The 25,372-nt window shown below is 38.5% G+C and overlaps 1 protein-coding gene across 1 annotated transcript; it reads right to left on the bottom strand.

The window, feature by feature from the left end:
* Positions 1-3,771: 3,771 nt before the first annotated feature.
* Positions 3,772-24,598, bottom strand: LOC140227881 (C4b-binding protein alpha chain-like). The gene is made up of 11 exons (XM_072308267.1): positions 24,454-24,598; positions 21,495-21,671; positions 20,627-20,806; positions 15,324-15,497; positions 12,359-12,544; positions 11,480-11,508; positions 8,021-8,216; positions 6,744-6,923; positions 6,217-6,390; positions 5,504-5,683; positions 3,772-4,348 (listed from the first exon to the last, which is right to left on the bottom strand). Exons 1-11 carry the CDS (start codon positions 24,596-24,598, stop codon positions 4,149-4,151), a joined length of 1,821 nt encoding a protein of 606 aa, XP_072164368.1. The 3' UTR covers positions 3,772-4,148.
* Between the last annotated feature and the right edge of the window lie 774 nt (positions 24,599-25,372).

Here is a 25,372-nt window from a genome sequence, read left to right as displayed (position 1 = left end):
TCAGTTTTTTGAATTTCAATTGTAAAGAGAAACACTAATATCGGATCAGGTGGTAATAAATTATACACGACGAAAATCGCGATGGCATAAGGCTGCAGTCATTGTCATTTGTAAGTCGCCTGCATAGAGGCCAGTGACGTCAGTAGCTGTCAGTAGCTGTCTAACAGTTAATCATGATATCAATAATTGTCCATCCACGAAATAGAATGATGATGATGATGATGGTCAAGTGGTGGTGGTGGTGATGATGATGATGATGATGATGATAATGATAGTAGTAGTAATAATAATAATAATAATAATAATAATAATAATAATGGTGATGGTGGTGGTGATGATAATGATAATAATAATGATGATGATTATGATTATGATGATGACAATCATGATGAAAATGTGACAGTGTGTGATGGTGACGATGACTGTGGGTCAGAATAGATGAGAGGGAAAACAGTTTGAGTGTCATCAGGAAGAAACAATAAATGTGTCACGGGATTGATGAGATCTGCCAATGAAAGTGACCAAAGAAATATCCTGTAATAACTCGGGTTTGTGTTTGGGGTATGTGTTTAGAGTTTCTTCTGACACTTCATGTTTCATAAACTTTTAACATAGCCACCTGTCCGATAACTTTGTTGGTCATTCCAACAAAAGGCCAATCTACTCAGCCCATTTTTCTCTGTTCATGTTCAACACGCACAAGCTCTCAGCGACAAGCCCTGTCTTGAATATCAAGAGAGAAATGGATAAAGGGTTAGAGTTTGTGGGAATGACCAAGTCATCGACAACGTGACCATGTTGAAGGTTATGGACCATAAAAGGTTAGGAGAAACCCTGCAACCTGCAGTCGTGCAGGCTGCCCTCTTAATTTGACTCTTTCATTAACATATATCATCCATTCAGTGAGACATTCATTGTTTCTTCACGATCACACGCAAACTTGAAAAAAAATGCAATTTGTCATAGTTGTCTTTAAAGTTCATGTGCCCAGTCATGCGTAACATTTGTCAACATAATTAGGTATCAATGGAAAGAGGAAGAGTTCTTCTTTTCTCACAATCATCATTGCGCTCACCATAGCTTGCAAATGGATGAAATGGTGGCCCTCCAGAGTTGAATTACGTCTTCTTCTTCTTCTTCTTCTTCTTCTTCTTCTTCGACTACTTCTTCTTCTTCTTATACACACTGTATAGTGAATTTAATGACTGACTGGAGGCCAATGCAGTGCGTATAGTCAGCTTTCGGCCGAGTCGGCCCTTTGAATGCACTACAGGCAGCGGATTTCGTGTGTGGTTCAATCGGTTTACAGTGAGTTAGATGGGCGGAAAATCCCCACTTGCTACCGAGAAGTTAGTATCATAGCAAGAATTTGCCTCTATTGTTGGCTAAGAGCTCCTACACCCAGCTTTAGCAAAGCACAACAATGAGTGTTCTCCACAAAGTAGTCTGGTGCTATGCGATTTCTACAGGGTGTCGAATGAAGTACTTGTATAATACTATGTATACTTTACTGGCTTATATACGCGAGCCGAATGAAATATTAGCTCAGGCACAGTTTGAAGGCCTCGGCAGATAGAATTGCTAAATATGCTGTTCTTCAATATGAAACAATTTAAAGGCCTCTGAAATCATATTAAAAAAAAACACCATTCATCACAAAAGCACAGGAATGATTAGTTCAACTTGCTTCAATCAGAATGAAACACAGCATGAGAACCATTCTGGTGAATAGGATAAGACAGAATGGCCTCTCCCTTTATTAAAGCAAGGGCAAGATATAACAGAGTTGTACACTTGAAGTATTTTATTAAAGAAGTAGAAAAACGTGATAATTAAGAGATAGCGGTACAGAAGGAGGAGTGATGACGTGGTAATGAAGTGGTAATGACAAAGACATATTAGAATTTGTCGGAGTAATTGTCATTTCAGTAGAAGTAGGAATAGAAGTAGAAGTAATTGAACAGTAGAATAGAAGTTGGTGTTGTAGTAGTCATAGTAGTAGTATTCGTAGTAGTAGTATAGTAATAGTAGAAGAAGTAGTAGTAGCAGTAGTACATGTAGAAGTCAAAATGGTAGTAGAAGTAGTAGTTGTAGTAGTAGTAGCAGCAGCAGTAGTTTTTCTTTTCTCATGATCAAAAGAGAACGATATAAAAAAGTAAAGAAATTACGACTTGGTCACTAATGATGAGACATAATGACTTTTGCCTTTTTGAGACGACTGGTCCTACATAGTAGGGTGCAGAATACAAATGAACGAAAATGATAAACTTATCGTGCAGTCACAATAAACAGAAGAAACATATCACAATCTTTCCAGAAAATATATTGAATAACGCAACATCAGGTCTATGAAAAAAACAAACATTGAAGCATTTGACATTATTACTATTGCCGTTTGATGTTTATTTCTGTATTTACTAACATAATACAACATGCAACATTACGACACAATATAGCCTGACACTTACTTTACTGAACACAAGCTAATTTTAGAACGTTAAATGTGATGAACAACACGTATCACAATACATTGATGCTGTCGCAAAACTAGACTAAACATTGAGCTATGTCGTTGCGATATACAACGTAATGAATCCAGCTTGGAAGGTACAATACATGATATTAATTTTTTTTTATGAAGAAAAACGTAAAATGAAAGTCTCTGGTAGTCTAATGGAACTCAAGATGGGAGGGACCTAGGGCGTTAGCATGTATTGTAAAAGCTTCTAAACACAAAACGATTAACCACGACAGGGCAATGTCCAGTAATCGAATCTGTTGCAAACATGCTTGTGATAATTTAAACAATCCTTACATACATGTCATACGATGGTCATTAAAGGGTTTATAGAGCGTCATGTAAGTCCATACTCAGCATATGAAACTTCTCATGAGGAAAAAGGAGCATTTACTTAATAATGAAAGTTCACTATCAGAACTAGGATCTAGGATGAGATAGTGGGAAGAAAACGAGGCAAGGAACCTAAAAGTAGATATCTTATAATCTTGAAATGTCACTTTTTCGTGGAAAATTTCCACTAGATACTACACAGTCATGCATCGGTACACTTTCTGACTCGTTCTTTGGTTACATTATTACAATATCCATAGCATAATTAATATTAGCTCGGTTGATGCCCCATGCGGTCACCACTGACAAGTAGAAAATGTATACAAATGAACACGTATAGGTAAGTATGCTCATCTTTACTACTTCATTTCTTTCTTTTTTTTTGTGAGGTGAAAGGCGAAATGAAGGCATTGTATTCTCCATATGACATAATTCTGGAAATGTTTTGACTTCGCATGCAAGGATGACATTTAAGGTGTCTTCTATTGGCGAGAAGATTACCTAAATAATAACCAACCTACCCTCCACACAAACAAATTGTTGAGTTTTGAGTCTATGACATAATCCTCCAACATCTTTCATCATTATTGTGCAAGAAAAAAAAATGACAAAAAAAAATCAATTTTATATTTTGCCTTGGATTTCTGTGGAACTTTCTCCTCCTCTGTTTGTTAGCTCCATCCTCTATAACTTTAAGATATAAACTTTTTTTTTTATCTCTTCAAGAAATAAAATAGGAGGGTAAGGGAGCCCCTGCGTCTAGATTATGTTTGGCGGGATGTTACTTAAAGGGGCGATATATAGTTTTTGGTGAGATGGCTTTCAACTTCTTAGTGAGAAAATGTGAAACCTCTTATGAAATATGAAAGAGCTTACAATCTAAGAGGAATTCAAAGTTTATATGATGAAAATTTGTTTTGAAATGTTTGAGATGTCCAAAACAAAGCAAAGCAATCCTAATAATAGGTGGGACCGACCTTTTGACAGGTTCGCTTTGTTTTACCTTTTTTTATACCAGTTTATATGATGAAAATTTGTTTTGAAATGTTTGAGATGTCCAAAACAAAGCAAAGCAATCCTAGTGATAGGTGGGACCGACCTTTTAATAGGATCGCTTTGTTTTACCCTTTTTTTTATACCTCAGTCATTTCAAAACCAATTTTCATCAAATAAACTCTGAATTCCTCTTAAAATTGTATGTTCTGTTTCCTAAGAGGTTTTTGCAATTATCTCGTAAGAAGTTAAAAAGCTGAATTCTCATCTCAACCAAAGCTAAACCACCCATTTAAACCACAGGTTAGATACACACAGGTAGATAATCCGGAGTCCAATATCCATCATTACAGGTTAACGTGCCACTCGGCGGGCCATCTACGTGTCGGTAATTTGGCGCGCACGTCACCGTAATGTCGTCGTTGTGGTAGTAGTGCGCGTCGTCTGTTCTGGGGGCTGGAGTTATCCTCAGAGAAGGCGGGAATGTGGGGGCTGGGCAGTTTGCTACACAAAGGGTAAACGATGTGATAACATCCATGAAATGACATAAGAAAAAATATATTAAATTATATTAATATCAAAACAACAATAACTACGAGAGTGATAACAACTCTGATGGCACGAATATAAATATCATGGCAATACGATGAAAAAAAAAATAAGAAGAGTGTCTTAGTCTAAGACTGAACATCAACGATAATGATTGTAACCATTATGATTTTATCAGTCAGTGTCAGTGTGTATGTGTGTGTGTTGGGGAGGGGGAGAGAAATCATTGATTCACCCATGACCAATTAAACAGCAAGCACCCCCCCCCCCCAAAAAAAGACACACACACACGCACACACACACAGATACACAAACAACAATACAAATAAAAAAAAGAGAAAACCAAAACCTATTCGTATTTGTGTCTTTCTTTTTCTAATAACCTTTTTGAAACAATGGGGACACTGTGTGTCATTCCCTTATATCCTTATACCGGGTGTCCCCCTCCCCCCCAAAAAAAAAAAAGCGGAACGGTGGATTTTCAGTACCTTGCGTTCTAAAAGTGATATATTTTTTAACAACATTAGAAAGAACATCTTCCGCAGAAGACAATGGTACCAAAATCATTAAATTTCTCTAAATGCAGTCATTTTCAAATTTCACCGGATTTTTGCGACGTATGAGATAATAATTTGGGTACGACACGCGTTCCATACGGCGAATAATTGTGTAAGCTCGTTGATCTATATGTCGAGAAAAGATACAGCTTTCACATTGGGCGCGGAGCAGGAAAAAGCAGTTTGTGTGTGTGTGTGTGTCTGTGTATGCACGCCCAATGTGAAAGCTGTACTTGGTATCTTTTTTGACATGGATCAACGAGCTTACACACAATTCGTCGTATGGAGCTCGTGTCGCACCCAAATTATTATCTCACACGTCGCAAAAATACAGCGAAATTTGAAAATGACCGAATTTACCGAAATTGGCATAGAACAAAAAGAACTGAACCAAATTTAATGATTTTGGTATGATTGTCTTCTGCGGAAGATGTCCTTTCTAATGATGTAAAAAAAAAATATATATATATATCACTTTTAGAAAGCAAGGTACTGAAAATCCACCGTTTTTTGGGGGGGACACCCGGTATAGGCCTACAATGCAAATGATTACCGTAGCAGTAGACAGAAATGTCCCATACACCATCACTGCAGGTAATGGGCGTAGAGTAGTTTGACCCGGATCCGGAAGTGTAACCGTTGTCGCACGTTACCACCACGTACTCTCCATGAGCTACTTCATATCCGAGTGCTTCGTAGTTAGAATTAGGGATCAGTGGCGAGATGCAGTTCTCTGAATCCGGGAACGTATACATAAAAACCGTACACGAGGTTTAAATGACTAATCAGGTTTCTTGAGCTCTTGTAGAGCAAGCCGCACTCTTAAAATGCATCAATGAAACGCGTGTACATCAACATATCATAAACTAAATAAACTTTTACCTTTTTTCTGAACCAATGTATAGTTCGTGTTGAATGACTTCAAGTTGATTTGATCTTTTTGGTCCGAATTCACGAAGGTGGTACAAATGAAACCGTGGTTCAAACCATGGACGAAAACCATGGAGCGCCAAGTGTCGCATGGAATATTTCGTTACGAAATCAGTCATTTCGTCGATGAAATGGTTATTTTGTAACGAAACGACATCATTTTGTAACTATATTAACATTTCTTCCACGAAATGATAATTTCGTTAACGAAACCGTCATTTTGTCGACGAAATGACCAATTTCGTAACTCAGTGTTGATCTACTATATAGTAGAGTATTCGTAGATCAACATGTTCAGTTAAAATGGAGTCCCAGACTGACGAAAATCATACGCACCTAGGCATTGACCAATTGCAGCCTGCCACATTCCATCCCGACACGTGACCGAGTTTGGACCAGTAAGAGTGAAGCCTTGATCACATGACACGATAAGTACTTCTCCGCTCAGCACCAGAGTGCCGGGTGCAAAAGAGGCGTCACCATTGGACAAAGCTGGCACAACGCAATGCTCTGCGGAACACGATGCAAAAAAAAAAAAGAAGAAGAACATAATCGCTGAAGCATCTCAAGAATGCGTTCGACGTTTAGTCATAATAACTATTTCATTTTGACTGAGTGTTGTACATAATATTTCTAAGGTGCATCAAAAAAGACAAAGAAAATTATACGATTTTCTTTACTGACTCTTTTCAACAATTTATTCTTATCACTATTTTTGTTTAAATTGGCTCCGTGTAAAGCCGTTTACGATATAATGTAGCTGACAAATCTGCAAATAGTAAATGAACTGAAAAGTAAAAACAGTTACATTGCAGTTTATGCACTAAAAATCTTACGCCCTTTGTACATACACACACTCCTACCTTCACAAATCGGTACGGCCGGTGTCCATTCGCCAGTTCCGCTACACATTACTTCCTGGGATCCGAACAAACTGTACCCATAGTTGCAGGAAAAGAACGCAGTGTCGTATAACACGTACTGGTTCATGGAATCTTCTTCGGATCCGTGAAGGGGAGGAGTTGGTGGTGGGCAGAAATTTTCTACAAAATGTAGATTTTTTTTATTAAACAACATAAAGTCTCATGAAATGACGTTTCCTTTGGAAAACGAAACGCGCTTCCTGGTGATACACAATAAACAAAGATATAGATTTGTAGAAGTCCTTTCGGTTCTATCATTTACAGCGTTGCGCTGTTTGAAAGATGAGTGTAATAATTGCTGATTTATCCTTTCTTCAGTAAATGCATTCGCATACAAAATTATACCAAAAAAGGAAAATTACTTCATTCGAATTTATCATTCACCGTGTGAGTGGCAAATTAAATGGATTCAGATAGAGAGACGCTGAAAATCGGAAGTTCTAAGCTTCTCGCAGGGACATTATTTTGTTCCTCAAAATATGAGATGAATTGGCCCGACCAGCGAAGCGGCAGGGTTGTGTATAGAAAGATATAAATTTAAGTGATGTATTCATACAGCACTACTCTCTTTTACTTTTCTTCTACAAAACGTGTGACTAAAGCAAAACTTCTGTTTTACACGTCTGTGACTATACTACATAAAAGCTGCGACTTTTCAATACAGTTCAATTCAGTTCACTTCAAACTTGATTTCATTTTTCAACAGTAGACAAATAATCAACAAAGTGGTCGAATAAAATGACGATATAAGGGTGTAATCAAATGGGAATTATCATTCTTTTTGAACAAAAAATACTCTTGTCATAGCAATAAAAGGAACCTTTCAAAAATGTTAAGAGAAAAACGGAGGGGCAAACATATTCAAATCTTTCAGTGTGCGGGGCCTCAAAGGAAATCCACATTAATGAATAAGAAATAAGTAAACAAGTCAAAATGATGAGTTTTTGATCATTACAGTGTCTCACCTTAGAGGAGGCATAACAATTCTTCGTACAGTGGACATTCTACTTCAGACAGCGGAGCTACATTAATTGCGGTCTTTAGATCTGTGACGCCAATCCTACGAAGCGGCAATCAAGCCAAAAAAGGAAAAATCTTGTTCTGCACATGCGCGATACAAACAATGGGTGTTCCCATTGTCCAAATCGCAAGTATCAGCGCGTGTCATAACCTTGATAGCGTCGCAGATCTATAGCTTGTTATTCTTGTGTAGTTACCCTCACAGGTAGGTGGCGACCCGTAATCATCAAAATACCAATAGCTCAGATGGCTGTAGTACGCATTCGACGACCCGAACAGGACGCCGCTACAGCCAATGGTCACGTTACTTCCGCCGGGGTAGCAGGAAACGGACGGAGAGAAAATAGGAGTGCCACTCCCGTAGACCGTAGGGGTGGATGTGCAGTTTGCATACTCTGAAACGGGGAATGATGCAATAAGTGACTCTCTCAGTAATGGATTTAAGATAGATGGAAATACCCGAACAGATATCTATCATAATCATCTAAAAGGGATGTGTCTTCGTACACAGTCATGTTCAGAATCAAGGTTAGTCAGACCTTAATAGAAGCAGCTATTTTCATCTATTAGGCTTAACAACATTATTTGCAAAAGGAAACAAAGACATGATTTTTTCCAATATCTAATAGGTCCTGCAGTCCCATTGATTTACGTTTGTTTTGTTTTTGTTTTGTTTTTGTTTTGTTTTATTTAGAACATGCCTTTACCAGGAAGTATGATGGGTGCTTATGTTATGAACCGATAAGTAAGATAGAGTTTGATATGACTATTATACACCTTTATACTACAGCCACCGCAAGGTTAATTTGCTTTCACGACAAAACATGAAGAGAGCATTAATGAATAGGAAAGATTGGTTAATCATATAAAGATATTTGACTCTACATGACGAACAACGGTCTATATAATATAATTATATAGACGGAACTTTTACTCCTCAATCTTGTTTAAGAGGATATGACATCTAAAGCAGATATGAAAGAACTTTTTTTCACTACCATCGAACAACACCTACTGTGTCTCAACTCAGCATGCAAGCACGTTTCATTCCTCTCTTCCTCGCTCTCTCTCTCTCTCTCTCTCCACACACCAACACACACGCATACACACACATACACACACATGCGCGCGCACGCACGCACATACTTGTGCTTACCCTAGCTCACGACACAAAATCGATTCTTGCTCAACTCACCTCCCCCCCCCCCCCCCCCCCCCCCCCCACTGATGACATGACTACTAGTATTCGAGATATTATTGTAATGCAAACTTCGCTGTTCCCGGCAGGTGTCTCTGCATACCATGACACATGACGTCAGAATCCAACTGGCCGTCATAACAGGTCACAGGAGTAGGGAAGTCTGACCCGGAAGTATACCCTTTGTCACATTCCACGATCACGTAATCCCCGTGTGCGATGGAGCCCCGGTCTTCTGCCAGGTTCGAATTGCCGATCGTCGGGGAGGAACAGTCCTCTATCATGACATAACAATTTCGCTGCATGCTTAGTATTATTCATGAGAGAGAACCAACGGAGCAAATAATTACAGTTAATCATTATTTAATCATCTTCTCCTTCTACTTCTTCTTCTTCTTTGCCTTTTTGCCGTTTTTCTCTGAACTCTTATCCTTATAGACTAGGAAACACAAATCATCAAAGTACACAATCTCACTTTATTTTACTAACAAAGTCGGAAGAATTTAGTAAGACGTCAATGTGACATTACAACCAAACATTTGGAGTCATCTCGCCAAGATACTTACACTTTAACAAGGCTATAAAGCGTAAAACAAAACTCGGACAGAATGTAAATGGTTGCTATGTTTATCGAATAAACTATAGCTATACCTCCATTACTGATTTGGCGTTTTCCTTATTGTTATCCTAACGGAAACAGTCGCCAATGATTGGATCCCAAACACGGAATCATACTGGAACAAAATGTCAATCTGCGCTATAATTGCTAAATAATGACTGCTTTGTTCGTAGGCCTAATTGACTTCCAGAATTTCCTTCCTGTTCTTTATTTTTTAACAACAATGAGTCTACTCACTGAGACATTCGCCGATGATTGGTTCCCAAACTCCATGACGACACGTTGCTGAATCCGGCCCGGTGAGAGTAAAGTCGTCTTCACACAAAATACTGATGGTTTGGCCAGACCGAAGAGAGGTGCCGGGTGCAAAACTGCAGCTACCGTTGGTAACTGAGGGAACGATGCAGTTTTCTAACAAGGAGGGGAGCGGAAAGAAAGTAGACAGACATCAGTCCATAAATGCAATGGCTCAGTTTTTATTTTCCTCTTTTTTATTTCTTTATCCAAAGATCCATACATATCCGAAGACGGGTGGCCTATTAAAGCCTACATTAAGTGTTATTTGATTGTATCGAAAATAGAAGAAATTTTTTAATAGTGTTATAAGCATTGAAAATAATTTATGTGCCATGACACTGGAAAGGAAAGAAATTAAGAGACCATGATTATACTCTAACATGTTTCAATGTAATAATCAATATCTCATCGTAACAAAGCAAACGAATGCAAGAGAAACATTACGGAACTTACATGACGAAACTGATTTTGTGAGAATGGAAACAAGAAAAAAAAAACAATATTATTATTCCTGGCTTCTCAAGCACTCTAGCTTGCATGCTATGTATATGTTATATAAGTATATGTATATGTGTGTGTGTATATATAATAAATATAATATATATATTTGCAGTCTCGGAGATAATTTCAGTTAGAAAAGCATTTCGACCAATAGTACTACTCCATGTAGTAATTGACTAATTTGAATTTCCAAGAGATTCAAAATCTTACAGTGCTGTTCCATCATTGACCCATTCAAATGGAACATGGTGTGTGTGTGTGTGTGTGTTTGGTTTTTTTTTTAATTTGTTTGTTTGTTTGCTTTCTTGCTTGTTTGTTTGATATCCAAATCATATAAAATTACCTGCACACAAAGGAATAGCGGGTTCCCATTGACCAGTACCGGTACACATCACTTCACTGGATCCGACCAAACCGTAGCCGTCGTCACAAACGAAGGACGCCACGTCGTACAAAGCGTACTGATCGCTCGGATATTCTTCGGATCCATGTTCAGGAGGAGTTAGTATATTGCAGCTGGACTCTTTTATTGCGCCACCAAGCGGTACAGATGAAGAATGAAAAGTACTTTGATGATAAAGCTGTATTTTTTTTTATAAAAAAGTGCTCCTCAGCGCTTCAAAGACTTTATTGTTATTTATTGTTAGTATATTATGCTACCAATAATCTTTGTTGAAAAATGAACATTCAACCATTAACCATGGGAAAAGCTAACGCAAGTCATAATAGTGCGCTCTATGCATCAAATGCAAACAATTAGATGTGAAGGTTGATTTATTGTAAAATGTGTGAGCTACTATGTTTTCAGAAGGGCTAAATACTAGTAACATGTTGGCACTGTGTCTCTAGTCAAGGGGGTTCTTTTTTCTATTACATACCTTCACACGTAGGCGAGGATGAGGTCCAGTCGTAAGACCAGGAACCGTTGTAGAAAGCACTCGACGAGCCGAACAGCACTCCACTGCAGTCGATTTCCACCTCAGCACCGAGTGGGTAGCAAGTCGCATCCGGTGAGAAGCAAGGAGTACCACCCCCGAGTACTTCGGGCGTCGAAGAGCACTCTTCAGATTCTTGAATGTTCATGATCCAAAGCAAAGCATAGAGATGGATAGCGATTCAGCGATTATAAAGAGTGAAGATTAATCACTGCGGAAGTTTGTGGATCCACGGAACGCACTAGGAGAAACAGATACACACACACACACACACACACACACACACACACACATATATATATATATATATATATATATATATATATATAACAGCAGCAACAACAACAACAGCAGTAGCAGCAGCAGCAGCAGCAAACAAACAAGCATAGAGACCCGGTGGTTTCACTTTTCACAAATTCGTGAAGACTATTACGCAAGAAAAAATATAGCAAACTTGACATATAACCCTACTTGGCACATAGCAAACTTCGGGTTACTAGTATCTCACAGAGGGCATCAGTTTCCGTTTGTAGGCCATATTCTATCACAATGGCGTTGATACCTGCCAAGTTTGTGGAAAAACTTGACGTTTTTAATAATACTATCTAAATCGTAGTGCCCATTTAAACCAATTACGACCCCTGATCACCCCAGGATTGCTACCTGCAAAACTTGGTTGAAATCCGTCATATAGTTTTCATGAAGAAGCTAAAAAACAAACAAACAAACAAGCAAAAAAAAACCGACGGATGCCTGACTATGATTAGCTCCAATAGCTAAATTGAGCATGTTCGCTCAGGTGAGCTAAAAAGGAACAAGATTGGAAAACAACCCTGAATTTCAGACTCTATCAATAAACTCACGATTAATACTCAAGTCGCCATCTCATTAATCGTAGGAGTATCGAAAATACCTTATTTATGCAGCTTCATAGGGAATGATCGACATTAGGAGGCCCTGACAATAGGAAGGCAAATAAGTATACCTGAGCAAGTCACTGTGGAGTCCCAAGAGCCGTCATTGCATGCTAAAGGCACGGGTAAATTGGCTCCTGAACCAGGAGAATAACCAAAGTCACATTCAACCACCACGTACTCTCCATGTGGTACGGTCACGTGACTATCGGCTTCGGCGAAATTCGAGTTAGGCACGGTCGGGTGTAGACAATGACCTGACATACATATTAAAATAATGGCAGACAACATCAGTCCAACTTTACATTGTTAAAGGCTGCATTAGAATGAAATAATTCATTAAAGGTTTCACGTGATCTATCCCTTTGAGCAAAAGGCTGGTGAATCCTGGGCTGTACTTACAATTCAGATTTGTGTTTGAGCTGGTAAGACAATTTTTCCACAAGTAACTCAACATTAATCCGTACAGTATATCTGTATTCATATGAAAACGTTTGTAATCACTAACCCTCGCTTGTTCAGATGTTATTTCTGTTTTGCTTAATTTCTTTTTGTTGCGGTTAACTTGAGGGACGTACTCGAACCACGAGTAATATTCGGTAGCGTTTATTAGCATACACTGTACTTTGAAATGGGATTAGAAAAGCATAGTATGGCAAGCAAAAATAACTCTTAAAGTCCAAATTCATGAAATTCTTCCGTCGAGATGTTTTCATTGCAACTGATTGACAAATTGCCCTACATCGACGTAAATAAGCACTGAATTGATCAGTTATTTAGACAAGCCTTTTTTGTTAACATTTCCTTTATTCCTTTTCTCATACCTCGTTTTCACTGGTATTTTCTTTCTGCCTCTCTTTCTTGCGCCATGAGCATCTATTCTTGATGGATACCGGCGCATTACAAGTGTTCATATTATTATTATTATTATTATTATTATTATTATTATTATTATTATTATTATTATTATTATCATTATGATTATTATTATCATTTTAGTAATAATAATTAGTCATAATAATAATAATAATAATAATAATAATAATAATAGTAGACATAGTAATAGCCATGATAAACAAATCATGGGCGTACATACTCGAGCAGGATTCGAACCCACGACCTCCTGATCACCGGACAGGCGTCATCTCCGTCACGAGTATGTACGCCCACGATTTTTTATCATGGCTTCTACTAAAACATTGATCAATTCAGTGCTTATTTACGTCGATGTAGGGCAATTTGTAAATCAGTTGCAACTTTAATGTCGTTTATAGCCATAATTCAATTCAATTTTTCAATTCAATTCAATCATAGTTTCTTTCCAATCAACGAAAATCAAAAACATAGTACAATGTATACATGTCATTAAATGATATTGTTCAAGCGCTTGCAAAAGATTCATGTAATATACGAGACAAATTATAGAACAACATAATGTACAATAATAAAGAGGAACACTGTACAAATACTACGTGGGCGAGCGGAAAATAAATTCCATCATGGAAAATAGTGATCCACTAAAAAGCAAAGCTTGTCGGATGTGGATCGCTAGATAAATAATGAGTGAATGATATACTATTCTATAACAATATACATGTAGTTATTTTGAGATACACAGGTCGGGAAAAAAATATAGAATACCAATGCTATAGTGCCCGGACACTGTTCATTGAACCACGTGTACCGGGAAAATATGACAAGGACAGTACATTCGTACACACATTCAATTACCCACACGCATATGCACTGTTGGACGCGAGACAGTACCGAGAGGAGAGAAGACGGTAACAATACAAGTCTACGAAGAACAATAGACAGGAAAGGAAAAGGAAAGAAGAAAGAAGAGAGGTCTGCACACAGAACACGCCAAGTGCTGCGACATCAGGACAGGTGAAAGCTCAAGCATAAATTATAGCAATTTAAATTATCTAAGATTTTAAGTAGAAAGTAAATGTTTTCTGAGTTTATATTTAAATGTGACAAATTTGGGGGAATCTTTTAAACTATTATCTAAATTATTCCAAAGTCTGGGTCCAGTATAAAGAAATGTATTTTGGGCATGTGCGGTTCTCATTAACGGAAGATGGAATTCGTCGGATCGTCGCGTGGGATAGTTATGAACATGACTGTTTCGATGAAATAAATCGTGGAATATTTTAGGTAAAAAGTTACTGTCGTAATTAAACATAAACTGACCAAGTTGAAACACATACAAATCATTTACTTTTAATATTTTATGGTCAGAAAACAAAGCATCTGTATGTTCTCGGGTATGTAAATTAAAAACAATTCTAAGCGCCTTCTTTTGCAATAAAAGAAGTTTATCAAGTTACATCTGATATGTATTACCCCAAGCAAGAATCCCGTAGATTAAATAAGGGAGTATCAAACTAGAATAAAGAGTTAATAATGCAGATGAAGGAAGATAATATTTCAATCTATTCATTACGCCAATGTTACGTGAAATAATTTTACATATGTTATCAATATGATTCCTCCATTCATCAGGGTCACGTCGGGTGCACAAACAAGAATTGAACTTTTCCCAACACAGTAACAATTACTTGCGTATAGTCATCAAGATAATGAAGAACCCCTACACGGAGATTTCATTTTTTTTTTCTTTTTTTGTCTTCTTAACGATAGACTTCCGCGGGGGAGTAACAGAATTCAAAACACATCTATCACGTCTATGGACGTGCCCGGAGTGTGTTTAGATAGGTGGGTTCGGTTCCTGAAAACAAACAGGGAAAACCCAGCAAATACTGTCTTCATTATCTATCTCAGCAGAACAATCATTTCTGAGATTAGCTCTTCAATGGCTTCAGCATTTCGTTTTATGCAATTTCCCATTTCGTAGCATTTCAGTTTTATGATAATGTGTTTACAAGACTTTATTTTATGTGATTTCCCATTTCAATAGCATCTCATTTTCAATTACGTAGGCACAAGAAAACATCCCTGCACCCTGTTGCCGCTCATTAGGCTAGGTAGCCATGGTAGCAAAGCGAAATTTAACAGTCTAGGACAACTCACTCAGGCACTGGCCGATGAACGGCTCCCAAATTCCGTCATTGCATGTGACGTCATGAGGTCCAGTCAGGCTGTACCCCTCGTCACACGACACTTCTATGCCTTGCCCTTGAGACTTTGACGTTCCGTATGAAGATGAGGTGTTTCCATTGGCAACCACTGGAACAACGCAATTCTCTGCAAAAATAAAAGGAAAATTAATCTAAACTACTAGAATCTTATTTCATAGCGATATAGATGCTCTCCATGCTGTTTTAAGAATGCAATGTACCAATTTATGATTTCAAATGTTTCAAAGACACAGCACACCTTACCCAAACTTATAGGCAAAGATTTATATGAAGCAAAAAACAAAAAAAAAAAAAAAAAAACAGTCCGAATAGGCACGATAAAGTTCATGCAAAGTATGCATTTTGGTCTTATACTTTTATACATTCATTTGCACATACATTTTGTACTGTAGGCTTTATAGCTTGTACTTCTTTATTTTTTGTTTCATATTTTGTATCATTTGTCGTCTTTTATTTGATTGATATAACGCCAGTAAATAAAAGGGGAAACCGTAGACGATTCGGATGAGGTTTGGATCTGGTTTATTGCCGTGGCCGAGACAACTACGGCAGGCCAATTGTGCACAAACGTAGATTACTACATACACTGTATATAACACAACCAATACTGGCGTGACTTCTTCTTTCTTCCTCTGTTCTCTGACAGCTTAATCATTACTTTCCATTAGCAATCAATCATATGTTTATACAACCTCAAAACTTGCCTCTGTTACAAACACTCTAAAAAAACTGAAACTAATCACTAAGTAAAACCACAACTGAACAGTTAGCATATCACCCATCACTGTGATAACAATCACTATACTGTAGTTAATAACAAAACTCTATCGCTGTCAACAAACAATTGATAACCTTATGCATAAACACATTGATCATACAGACTATCAATGTCCAACAAAAATCTTGCCCATTTAACCTCTGCATACAAGTATATCGACACACAAATGTAACTTGACTTGCTTTACGATTTTCACAAAAAAACACAAAATCATCATATTCATGTAAACTACCGGTACACTGTATTTGCACCCAAACTCCACTCAATTACCAACATCATATTGTTCCTAGATTTCTGACAACAACTGAACACAAATCACATTTCACAACAATCTCACTATTGTGTACTGTATCCCAATATCTTCTCTTCCCCCATTAATTAACTAACTACGCTAACATGACACTAGTGAAATATAACAAAATTGGAAAAGCCCTATACATGTATATCATAATCAGATACATAAACTATACATTGTACATGGTCATCTGAATAAAACATGAAATTCCTCACTAAGTTGAGCACGTGCAATGTACATGGTACTTATAAAAACATAACTGGATATGAATTATAACATAACCAGGGCAGACCTGGAAAACACTGTTTTGTTTTCATGAATCAATCCTGCTCAATAATAGTGAATAAACAATCCAGACAACCACACTATATAAAAATACATGCCGGTAAGTATGTTTAAGCTGTACATATATGTGCCAATCTTGTGGGAAAAATTAACAAAACTGTGCTAATAAGGGGCATGGGCATGATAACACTACAAATCTGTAATACTGTACTGGAAACATACAATGTATACGGTCATACGAGTCTAATTTACCATGGACAGTAATCAGGCAGCCGGGAAGTTTGCCACCATTTATCAACATTAGTATTAAAAAAAAAAATTATCATAATTTTGATCCTCCATATTTACAAAACAACATACAATACCTGTAGTAATAAATGAGTATACCACATATGTATCCGAAAAAGCGAACAGACAAATACAAAAGTGTACTGTCTTTAAAAAAATCATACATACCAGTAGATTCCACTCATGTGTCCTATACATTCTATGACCATCAATAAAAACAAGTGACAAATAATAGCTAGCTAAATACGACATCAGCATGAGATACTTGTATGTACTTGCACAGGCTGCAAAAACAAACTTATTGTGAGTCAAAATGAAACTGGTGAAATAATAAGCATTAAAATAACTAGACGGCTTGTGCATTGCCATACACAGTCAGCGATATGTTGACATCAACCCTGACAAAAATCGTACATGTCCAGTCTATCTACATGTCTGGTTAAATACTGGTATGAGATGAAATACAGTGTAGTACATAGCTGCCATACTAGGAACACTAAAAACAAAAAGGCACCATATTCCTGCCTGATAGCCAAAGTGGTAATAATTACAAAAACACACATTGCATCCTTAGTCCAAAGGGCAAAAACCTTTACTTGAAAAAGATTCAGATCTCGAGAAATCAAAACAGAAAACTGTACGAAAAAAAGGGGTTCACAAAATGATCAAAACATCAAATGATACCCAAAGAATTTTAGAAAATGTAAGTTTACCTATCGCAATGACAAAAAGGTGGGTATAAAAACGTACGATACATACAGTTGATGCATGTGGAAACATGTGAATTACAAAAACACACACCTAACACTGTGCACCTTTATACACACTACAAACATGGGTACAGAATACAACTGAAATGACCAATTAACCTGGAGGAGATAGGGGCATGGGAGGACCATGGGTTATCGCTGATGGGCGGGAGGAGTCGGGGGGTGCTGAGGGATGGGGGATCCGGAGCACGCAGGGGAGTAGGACATCCATGATACCCACATCAGCGAAGCCATGGGTAGGAGCTCGGGGATCATCAGATGAGTGTTTGGTGGGGATCATCTGGTAGAATGCACGCGAGACTCCATCATCGGGAGAGGGGGAGGGATCTCCTTCGGACCACAAACGGGACAGGCACAGGCCGTTGTGCCATGGTGGAGCCTTCCAGGTCGGGTGTGTGTCACGATCGGCGAGGCCAACGTCATCCATAGGGAGGCGGAGGCGAACAGCATTGTTGGAGGCAGGAAAACCCTCTGGTTGGATTTTGGTGACCACGCTGAAGACCACCATGAACTGGTGTTCACTGTCTGGCGGCGTGTAGGAGGGAGAGGCATCATCAGGAGTGAGGTAGTAGCCAGGCGGAGAACCTGTAGAAGATGGTACTTCACCCTGCAAACGAGTACCGAGGACATCGACTGGCTGATGGGTGAATGTCGCGGTGGTCTTCTCCACACAGGCAGAACCATGACTAGCACGATGTCGATCAATGCCAAATACACGCATGTCCATGTGGGTTGACACCTTGGGTAGAGGGACATGATCCGTGACAGGAAGAGCGTCCTCACCTGTCTGACAGGGAAGAAGCTTGGAGAAACCTTGAGGTAAGGTAGCTTCCACAAACTGGTACTGTTCATTGAGACTTTGAGGATCATTGTAGGTATTATACCAATTGTCAATGGGAGTGTATTGACCGTGGTTGTTAGACTGTGAGTGTATGTGTGAATGCACTCGTGGTTGCTGTGAAGTGTCTGTGAATGTATTGTCAATGTCAGCGTGAGGGTTTGTATTGCCCATGAAAATGTTTGTGCTATACTCAGTGAAGAGAGTAACAGAGCTAGGCTCAGTGAAGGGAAAAACAGAGCTGGGCTCAGCGGAGGGAGGATCAGAGCTGGGCTCAGTGGAGGGAGGACCAGAGCTGGGCTCAGTGGAGGGAGGAACAGAGCTGGGCTCAGTGAAGGCAGGAACAGAGCTGGGCTCAGTGAAGGGAGGAACAGAGCAGGGCTCAGTGAAGGGAGGAACAGAGCTAGGCTCAGTGAAGGGAGGAACAGAGCTGTGCTCAATGAAGGGAGGAACAGAGCAGGGCTCAGTGGAGGGAGTAACAGAGCTTGGCTCAGTGGAAGGAATGGCCATATTGGGACTCTCAACATCACAGACTTCAATGCCAACCACACCTGCATAATCAAACGTCAATGAATCACTGTCAGAATTTGTCCCATATTTCTGTTCACACTCAAACCAATCGCCTTTGTCCACAGCAGTGATCTCACTCTGTCCATCATCATAATTCGGTAACACACACTCTATTACTTCATCTTCTGTATTCCACATCTCACATTCAAACCCTGGATCTTGCACTTTTGCCTCTTTCACCATTAAGCCTACACCAACACCTTCAGGCTGCATGTTGTGTGAATTACACTCTGCTTCAGCATCCTCTGTACTTTCCATCTCACACTCAAACTCATTGTAATCATGCGCATGTATCTCCTTCTCCATTACACTGACAGGAACGGCTTGTGCGTGATGATTGTTACGTGAATCATAGCCAGCGGATCGATCGCTGACACTGTAAGTGTACATAGTATCATCTCCAAACATAATCTGACCCTTCGAGGGACGAACAGCAATATCATTTTGCTCCATGAAATCTGCACCTGCGAGCACATCGACACCGTCATTCATCACATGATCATCCACAACGAAACCGTTAAACATCAAGTCACACTCATAGTGGTATAATGTACACGAAACAATACCAACAATATTAAGCTCTGGAAGATCACCTGAGTGACCAAGGGGTACATCAATGTAATCCTCATATCCAGACCCATCGACAAGGATTTCTAAACCAAGCATATCAGCTGCAGTTTCACTGATCAGACTACAGACAGAGCCACTTCGAACTTCAACCTGTATGACCTGATTATCATTCCCTTGCCCTGTAGCAGGGAAGTGTGGAGGTTCACGTTTTGTCGCGTCTGACAACGCGGATTGCTGGCCAAGGCCAACCTGCTGGCCCGCGGGACACCCCCGCTTGGGTGCCTCAGCTGCCGGGGCTGCGCGTCGCTGCATCGACGGGGAGCCGGTGGACCCGGCCACGGCGGCGCATCGCTTTGTTGATGCAACGTGCATATCACCACATGGGACTACACACTATAAATCGCCCAAATACTATATACGTCACCCGAATTATCACTGTAAATTACAACAGAACGCCTACTCCTGCGTATATCAGGCGAGATTCTCCTTTCTCTTGGACTAGGGTAGAGCAAATTAATGGCGTTAAATTCGCATCCAGCTGCCACCACGCCAGTAAATAAAAGGGGAAACCGTAGACGATTCGGATGAGGTTTGGATCTGGTTTATTGCCGTGGCCGAGACAACTACGGCAGGCCAATTGTGCACAAACGTAGATTACTACATACACTGTATATAACACAACCAATACTGGCGTAAAATGATTAACTAAAATTGAATTGAAACTAAAATTACGTCATTTTTTCTCAGATGGGGAAAATATCTTATTAGGAAACGTGTACTTATTTTTCAGCATACTGAAACAAAATTAATGGCTAAAAACACTAGATTCACCTAACGTTACCTTTGCACTTCGGTATGGTCGGTACCCACTCGCCAGTACCGGTGCAGCCCACCTCTTTGGATCCGACCAAACTGTAGCCGTTGTCACAGGAAAACATGGCAGTGTCGTATAATACGTATTCATCCATTGGGTATAATTCGGATCCATGATCAGGAGGACTTGGTGACGAGCAGAAGGACTCTGTGAAAATGTGACGTCAGCTTTTTATTTCTGGCTTAGTATATGCACTATACAGGCCTACACAACAGCGTCTACTATTCTACTAATTGAAAAAGCATTCGAGAAATGATTGCTCATTATTGTTCTTTTTAAGTGAATTATAGGATGAAATCAATCGGATTACAGTGTAATATTGTACATCCTTCAAAAACAATATCATGGAATTTGTCTTTATATATTATATTTAGGCCCTTCAAAGGTTTTTTTCATTAATCTCTCTGATAGAATCTCTGTTCTATCTCTGTTTCATACAAAGAAGGATCAGGCTCAAATCTGTCAAGCTTATGATGATCCTGCGTTTGCATCAAGTGCCCTTCAAAGCAAAGGATTTGTAATTCTCACTCGCTTTGGTTCCCTCATCTGCATAGTGACAATATTTTCGATAGTGGCAATGATTTTCGAAAGTGCTGCGTGAAATAACTTGTGTGGACTTGTTAACATAACTGATAATGATAACTGACTCGTGATGTTACTCTACCTAAAGATGTGTAATTTCGCAACTGAGTGAAGATTTCAGCGTACACTTCAGCCAGCATCAGAAGGCCAGGAAGTCTGATTAATTGCTTTTCTAAATGTTTCCACTTTTGTTGTTTTTGTTCTTTCTCCCCTTTTCGTTCATTAATTTTAAAGTTCCTTTATGTTTGCCTACCTTCACAGGTTGGCTCTGCATACACGTCCCAATACCCTTGGACACAGGTTGCATTCTGAAAGCCGCCGTACAACTTTCCGCTACACTCGATTGTGACCACTGTCCCTTCCGCGTAACACGAGACAGCCGGTGAGAACGTAGGTGTTCCACCCCCGTACACGTCTGGTTCCGTACAATCTTGATCGGAAATATTGTAGGAAGAAAATAGCGCAACGAGTAGGGCCTGCATGGTTTGTGGTTGGTTGAAAATAGACGTGACGTGACATCATTGGCCAATACACGATTGTACATTTAGATACAAATGTGTACAACGTAATTCTTGGACGAAAAGTCCGAAGTGTGTATGTCATAAGTATGTTCTGCCATGCACAATTCTACAGACCGAAAGATGCACATGATTTCATGAGGTTTAGATCAGGCATGTTACTTCACTTTTCGTTGTAAAGAAGTCACCTTGTAAACAGCCCGTTCCACTCTATCATCTGCATTTGATTTCGATTAACCCTAATGCAAGAATATAAATTTATTCTAATGCAGTCTATAGTCTACTTCCGTTAATCTATTTCAATTCTAAACAAAGAATAAATCTTGCACTATATGTATTAACATAATTATGCATGTGAAGAGGGTAAAACAAAAACAAAAAGAATGGTTGCTAACATACTAACAATCTAAAAGTACTAAAGCATAAGAAGTGCACGTGGCCAACATAGAATTTGGCTTAAGAAAAGGTACAGTTGATAGCGGCAGTCATGAGTGTATACCAAAACTTTTTATTAACACAAAAATGTGATCTAGTACATGAGTGCGGAGTTTGTTTGTTTGTTTGTTTGTTTGTTTGTTTGTTTGTTTTTTTAGGGAAAGTCCGGGCCAGTTAAAAGTTATTGCAACTGATTGACAAATTATCCTGCATCGACGTAAATTTACCTTCATTTAGGGCAATTTGTAACTCAGTTGCAATAAAAACAACTTAACGCAAAAATTTCATTAACTTTCATAAATGAAAGTCTGATAAGAAGGAGTATAGACCTACTTTGCAAGAACAACAGCAAAATGTTGATAAAAAAATCAAATACAGATTACGGAAGTTCTATGACACTGAAGTTTCGCTGATTTTTTTGCGAAACAGTTTTGACACAGTGAATGTGAATATGCAAATATTAATATGATTGCATGTCCTCACACACTGTCATATTATAGTTATGGCGCAATTATATTTTGTATTATACGCAATTACACCCCGTTCTCAAATCCTACTATAGTATCATGCTCTACACTTTCACAGTACAAGAAATGAGCTTTTATACACGATGAGTGAAAAATTGTTAAGTGATGACATCATCAGCTCACTCATTTGCATTTTATACCAACAGTAACGGCTATGCAACAGTTATTTTATTTGTTTATTTTAATTTTTTTTAACAGTTACTTTTAGTCTGATTTTGATCAGATTTTCACCGTTATGCCTTTGAAATACCATTTTTCTGTTTCTTTTCAGGCTAGCATTAATTTGGTCAGAAAATTCGTCTCTAAGAAGAAAGTGACAGAGTACTCATTACAGAATGTCTATTACACCATCCTGAACCATTCATTCATTCCTTTGTTTAAAGCATACAACATGATGTATTTAGCGGAAACTGACATAATATCGATAAGATACGAGAACCAAGACAAAGAATTGTATTTCCACGTGTCTATCGCACTTTGATTTAAACTTTGTAACAACTTTCAAAGTAAATTTGCTGAAAGACAAATAGGCCTATATATACATATATATATGTATATATATATGTGTGTGTGTGTGTGTGTGTGTGTCTGTCTGTCTGTATGTGTGTGTGTGTGTGTGTGACGTGTGCAGAAGTAGAATGATTATGCCGAGAATGAATTATCATCTAAACTGTCATTTAGAAATATACAAGTATTTATCGCTTTTCATATACAAAAGATGTAGATTAAATGATAACTATTTTCCCGAACTCAAAACATCTCATTGAAGAATAAGGTTAGGAATAACATTCTGGGAATCACAATCTTTTCTTGGATAGAAGTATACCTTAACACTGTCAATGTGAATGGGTAGATGCAGTTAGACTTATCATCAAATATTGATTATGCATTACAGAATATGTAGACAATGGCATCATCCATTGATATCAACATACGAATACAGCCCACATGCAGGAATAAGTAAATAGATGAATGTGATATATATCGCTTTTTGTTTTGTATGTTAATTGTTTACGCGTGTTGATATTTCCAAGTAATGTTTTCTTAACTGGATAATGAAATGAAATGAAATGAAATGAAATGAAATGAAATGAAATGAAATGAAATGAAATGAAATATGACTATGCTTATTAATCAGTATTCAGAAAAAATATAATAAAAAAATGTGCAATATTTCATAGAAACATTGCGACACTGCAGATATTGCTGAAGAACTTACTGTAAAATCCCCCACAACTGCCTCTAACACACACGACCAAGGAGCAAAGGAAGAGGATCGAAATCCAGAGCGGACTCCTTCCCGCCAGCTCTCGGCGAATTCGCCGCGGGAAGCTCACCATCGTCACCTGTCTTGCCTGAGATTGTCCACAACATATGGCAGAATGATGCCAGCTATTCCAAGATCGATGGCATATGTTTGGATTCAGTAAATATCTCCTCTTTGAACCATTCACGCTTTATAGTCTGCCCGACATGGTCGAAAACGACAACGCGACAGTCCTTCCAACCAAAAATGTTGCTTTTCACCCTCACCTTAAATACTTAGTAGAAATCACCTGCACGTTCTTTGGTTATTTCTGTCTTGCAGATGATTATAGGGTTAATGTTCGGCATACACAATGCTCACAGGCTTAATTGTTTATACATTTTCTTATCTGATCTTCGTGTGGAATTAAGAACGCAAAGTCCACTGTCATGACTGATGACTTAACCCTTTGTGTTCTGTGAGTACCGATTGGCACAGCAAACCCTATAGCGTTGAAGGGTCCTACATACTGTCCAAAGTCCGTGACAAAGAACTGGTTAACAACAATAGAGTTGTAGACATCGATAGAGTAATACTTGGTTGCATTTCTAACATCCTGGTTTACAGCCATTTTCGGTATGTGAACATTTTTGGACAATACTTGAAAAAAATAAGGATGACATCTTTGCATCTGATTTACGTCGATGTAGGGAAATTTGTCAATCAGAATATCTCGACGGAAGAATTTCATGACTTTGAAAGGATGACATCTTGTAGTTAGTTTTTTTTCTCAAGTAAATATTCCTAGAGCTCAATAAAGCTGTCGAAACACTGCTACACACTTAACAGAGTATACAATAGTCTCTTAAAAATATCAATACGTGATCCCATTTCAGTCTTATCAGTTATCTTTGTGCCGCACATGATTGTCTAACAGGAGCATTTATATTGTCGGAAAAATATTTTAGCTTATAGAAGTATATGTACAAAGGAAAATCGGTAAAATAAGACGTGGACTGTAGTTTGGTTTCCTTATTGATTACCAGTAAACATACTCAATTTAATTTATTTCAAACTTCTTCTCTTTTGTTTTTACTCCATTACAACAAAAAGAAATAAACGCTCATGAATCCTCAAAGGCAGTTTTATGGGCTCTTCCTCTCTCTCCCTCTCTCTCTCTCCCTCTCCCTCCCTCCCTCTTTCTCTTTGTGAGTGATCACACCACAGAACTCACAATCCTCCAAAATTTTCAAGCAGCCATACAAGTCCCGAATTCATGTGACACTGATTTTGCGAAGGAAAAAATACCCAATGTCAACCGCGGCTAAAATTAATAGTTCTCCTTCAGTTATAATCTTATCAACTGTTTGTTATTTCTCTCCCCCAAATCAGTGCTTTGCTGTTG

The sequence above is a fragment of the Diadema setosum genome, chromosome 4, assembly GCF_964275005.1.
Source record: "Diadema setosum chromosome 4, eeDiaSeto1, whole genome shotgun sequence".
In the NCBI taxonomy this organism is placed as follows: domain Eukaryota; kingdom Metazoa; phylum Echinodermata; class Echinoidea; order Diadematoida; family Diadematidae; genus Diadema; species Diadema setosum.
Note: the sequence above shows the minus strand (reverse complement) of the source record. Positions and strands in the feature narration are given on the sequence as shown.

Bases quoted from the DNA above. Each gene is read 5' to 3' on its own strand.
- LOC140227881 (XM_072308267.1), bottom strand. From the start codon at position 24,598: ATGGCTGTAAACCAGGATGTTAGAAATGCAACCAAGTATTACTCTATC. The intron at 20,807-21,494 runs GTAGGCAAACAT...ACATTTTCACAG, and splicing joins TGCAGAGCCAACCTGTGAAG to AGTCCTTCTGCTCGTCACCA. The intron at 5,684-6,216 runs GTGCGTATGATT...TCCCGGATTCAG, and splicing joins TGCAATTGGTCAATGCCTAG to AGAACTGCATCTCGCCACTG.